The sequence below is a fragment of the Eptatretus burgeri genome, chromosome 7 (genome assembly GCF_056783735.1).
Source record: "Eptatretus burgeri isolate ZD-2024b chromosome 7, Ebu_testis_v1, whole genome shotgun sequence".
Classification (NCBI taxonomy): domain Eukaryota; kingdom Metazoa; phylum Chordata; class Myxini; order Myxiniformes; family Myxinidae; genus Eptatretus; species Eptatretus burgeri.
Genome location: NC_140967.1, coordinates 78060775 through 78065344, shown reverse-complemented (window position 1 = coordinate 78065344; position 4570 = coordinate 78060775). Strand labels below are relative to the sequence as shown.

Below are 4570 nucleotides of genomic sequence, written 5' to 3'. Positions count from 1 at the left end.
GAACCCGTCAACATCGATGACCACAGACCGATCGAATCCACAAACCCTCAATCCAAAGAAACTCAGGTTTCTGTGATTCCTGTGAAGGCAGAATTCGCCTCATTAATATTAAATAGGGGCGACGCAAGCGCGCCGATTGGTCGGCGCCGCAGTGACGCAAGCGCGCCGATTGGTGGGCGCCGCAGTGACGCAAGCGCGCCGATTGGTGGGCGCTTCGGTGACGCAAGCGCGTTTAATACATATTTATGAGATTTCGACAGGGCCGTCATGCAGGCGGGTTTAAAGCGCCCGGGCCGGCCTGGCCGCACCGCAGCCAGTGCGCTGCCCTACTCACTGTGGTGCAGCATGGCCGGAGCTCAGCCCGGGGTGCACGCCGTGCAGCTAAAAACCTTGAGCGTGCCGGACGCGCTCAAAAAAGGCAACAAGTTCATCAAGTGGGAGGAGGTGAGGCGCCTCATCGAACGAATGCATAATAATCACGTCGGGATTTTGTGCGTGTGGCTTTTAAATCGATGTGTCGGCGCACCTGCCGCCTGCCCGCTCCGTGTGGAAGCGGCGTTGGTGGCGCGCAGTGCGTCCGCCGGCGGCTCGCGCGCGCGTGGGCCGTGTGGAGGACGGGCACGAATCACGGCCGAGCGTCACGGCGGCGCCGACGGCGCCTCTGGTCCCGCTCGTTCTTCCCGAACTTGTACCGTGCGTCCCGTCATCGAGTCCACCTGTCCCGGCGGACGGCTCGCCGCTCGATTCCGTGCGCGGAGGCTGCACGTGCCTTCCAGTCCTCGAAGCGGCATCGTTGTTTGAAAGTTCACACGCAGGACCACCCGAGTCCCCTGATCGAGCGTGACACTTCAGAAGTGTTTGAATGTGTTTGGCGCGCCTTGTTTTCTCCGGCTTGCTCGATCTGTGTACGTGTTTCCTGTGGCGCGAGAGCGTCGCGGAGGGATAATTATGCACGCACACCTCAGAACACCTCCCTCCCCCCCCTCCTCCATCACATACACGTCTTCGCACTCACGGCGACGGGTCGATAAGAAACTAAATGCAAACGCTCTGAGGGCCAATTAAACCTGTCCTGAAAAATAATAATAATTAATTAATTAATAAAATCAACATTATGTGCAGACATTATGACGTCACTGACTTGTTTCTCCGCAGAAAGGGAACGTGCACCGAAGGAAGATTCCATATACACATTCGCTGTTCCAGTTATTCTGCTTTTCCAAAGGAGGGATTTTTTTTTTCTTTTCTTTTCTTACGAGGAGGTTGTGCTGGTCGTACGGCAGCTTCGCTGCTGGGGGTAGCTCTCATTTCTTGAAGCGTGACTGTGTCGCTGATGCAGTGCCCCTCTACCAGTACACACGCTGGAATTGGTGCTCATTTCGCCGACCTCGGAAGGATGACCGGCTGAGTCAACCCCCTGGTGTATTAATTCAGCGGCCGAAGGGGCTTGAGCTCAGGGCCCTAGGATCCCAAGCCGCCACCCTAACCACTTGGCCAACACCAGGCAAAACGAGGAGGTTCAACGAATCAGTTGTCGGGGGTCACGATTCATCTCGCTACAAGTAGATGAATTTCGGGAATTACATAAACGTGGATTTGGGACGTAAACCGCCTCTGCTGCTGTCTAGATAAGTGTTGCGTGACGTTCGAAAGGGAGAAATTCTTCACACGGCCTGCTTGTCCGCCAGATAAGTATTCTGGACCAGTGTGCAAACCGACGTCGTTGCCTGGTAACAAGGTGATAAAAAGATGTCGTCATTGGTGGCAAAAGCGTGAATATTTCAACGGGCTTCCTCTTTGTCGGCCTTCGCTTTGGTCATTTATAAAGGAAGAGTGAGAGCGAGCAGGAGTGTTTGTTCCTCCACACAATTTATGTTATCGCTTTCAGCAATCCATTCACACTTCGCATCAGGTGTCGATTTGGTTGTGTGGCTGTGTTTGTTTGTATCTGTAAGATCAGGCCACATTGGTGTTTGTTTTATAACATCATGTTTGCTTCACTTGATTAGTGAAGAACCAGTCTTTATGGATGGGTTCATTCTTCCAAAATGTTATTATTATGACTTGTCATACATATTTATATGGGGTGAATTGGACTCCCCTTCCCACCCAGAACCTCCAAGGGTCAGTTAATTTTACTACCCAAAATATTCCTGGCCAAATGTCAAGTACGACCACCAGTGTTCGACTCATTCCATGCGGCGGTGAAGGAGTGCATCGAAGTCAAGCGAATGTGCAAACCGACGCGTCTCGGATTGTATGTGTATAGAGATCGTATGTTTCAGATCGGTTTGCTTTTTACTTGGTTAATTCATCTGGCTTCAATCAAATTTTCCGTTCGTAAGTTCGCCAGAGTCTTTGTAGCGTCAACAGTATACTGTAGGTAGTATCCATCCATCCATCCATCCATTGGGACCATACTCTGTGCAGAGCGTTGGTGCTGCCTCGGCAGTCTCCTTGGCTGCTATCAGGCACAATCCTGGACGGGTCATCACTCCGACGCAGTATACCAGCAAGCCGGTACTCATTTTGCCGACCTCGGAAGGATGACGGGCAGAGTCAACCTCACCTGGTATTAATTCAACACCCAAGCAGGATTTGAACTCAGGACCTTAAGATCTGAAGCCCACACCAGACATATAGGTAGTATCCACTGACAAAATATGAAGCCCTTCCGTCATTGCGGGAGGCAAACAAACGTTGACAGCCAAGCTGCCCTGACAGACACACGATGACATTTTTCAACGACTTTCACGACTCTCCCAAGGATGCAAAACACAGATATCATGAAATATTGTGGCTTCTACAAAAATTCACATGCACAACTTGAAAGGATGAAATAAATTCCCAAAATTTTTACATTGAAGTATTCTGATATGTTTAGCACTGCACAAGGTACAGGATGTCCACCATTGTAAAGTTTGGTTACCTCCAGCACCAAAGGTGGACGGAGCATGGAGATTGTTTTTCATCCCTATTTGTCTGTCAGTCTCTGTGAGCACGATACCTCAAAAAGTTATGCATTGATTAAGGACGAAACTCGTTGGACTGGATGGATGTGTGACGAGGACAAATTGATTCGGTTTTGGTTTAGAACCGGTTCTAGACACCAGATATTTAAAAGTGATCCTTCACGATTGAGTGATGGGGGCCAAAAAAAAAACTTTATATATATAGCACAATATCTCAAAAAGTTATGGATGGATTCAGACAAAATTTGGTTCGGCAGGCTGCGTGTGTGACTGGGTTAATTGATTCCATCTTGGTGAAGATCCGGATCCTGGCATTATTTTTTTTAAGTGATTGTTCACCATTGAGAGATCGGGCCAAAATTATAGCACGATGTCTCAAAAAGTTGGAGATGGATGATTATAAAACTTTCTTGCCGTGTTGGGTAGGTGACAAGAACAAGCCGATTCGATTTTGGTTCACATCTGGATGCAGATCCAGCTGATCAACGGGATACAAAATGTAAACTGTTCAGCTTGGCGGAGGTGTGCGCTCTACCGAGTGCCGTTTTACTTACCTATTACATTTGTGGCATTGGCTATGGTAAGTGCATAGTAATGAGCGACCTGCACAAGCAAGTTACAGCTACAGCTCACGTAAATAAAATGATGGACCTTTCTCGAGCAGGAAAGTGCCGATCAACACTAAAATACATTATTTAATACCGAGTCTTGAATTGGGAAATACCACTGATGAAATGGTCACACACACACACACACACACACACACACACACACACACACACACACACACACACACACACACACACACACACACACACACACACACACACACACACACACACACACACACACACACACACCTCCTTCCCGTCATCAACTAAGTCGGCTTGTGAAATGTTGCTGAGCCACTTTACCTGCCGTTTTCTTGATAATTTTTCAATTTGAGTTCCTTGCTTTGTTACAACTCCTGGGACTCGATAAAACGATCTATTCTTTACTCTGTTATTATGATTAGCGCACCAATACCAGTTATTCTGATTGCGATCTCCCAAACACTGAGACGACACAAAGGCACGGCGCTGAAATCGCACCAGCTCGTATATACTCGTTGTAAGCACCTCGCTTTGTCTGCCGTAATGGTGGCAGCATTATGCAGTCTCGTTCTTACAGTGGAAGTGCCTTTCTATTGCGTACTGCCTTTCCACAATCACTGCATGGAATGCCTCGCAATGGACCCTTGCTTGGTGAAGAAACAGTGGAGGATCTTATGGATGTTATATTCAATGCGAGTAACACTGGATTGGCTTGTTTAGTGTTCCGATCTGAACCCCATGGCAAAGAATCCAAGTTCAAATCCAATATACCTTGTGTGTGCCTGGTGTTGACTGGTTAGGGTGGTGGGCTCGGGATCCTTGGGTCCTGAGTTCAAATTCCGCTCCACCATTGAATTAATACCAGGAGGGGTTGACTCAGCCTGTTATCCTTCCATGGTCGGCAAAATTAGTATCAGCTTGCTGGGATGATTGAGCCATTTGTGTTACCTCCTGCGTCGAAGAGGCGACCCGTCCAGGATTGTGCCCAATAGCTCAGGAGACTAC

At 48.6% G+C, this 4570-nt stretch overlaps 1 protein-coding gene across 1 annotated transcript in view; it reads left to right on the top strand.

Moving 5' to 3' along the window:
• Window positions 1-249: 249 nt before the first annotated feature.
• LOC147023596 (1-phosphatidylinositol 4,5-bisphosphate phosphodiesterase beta-1-like) overlaps window positions 250-4570 on the top strand; it is a 435861-nt gene continuing 431540 nt past the window's right edge. Inside the window, exon 1 of the mRNA XM_085889131.1 lies at window positions 250-444. Coding sequence (XP_085745257.1) covers window positions 268-444 — 177 coding nt within the window. The 5' untranslated portion in view covers window positions 250-267. The remainder of the gene's footprint in view (window positions 445-4570) is intronic.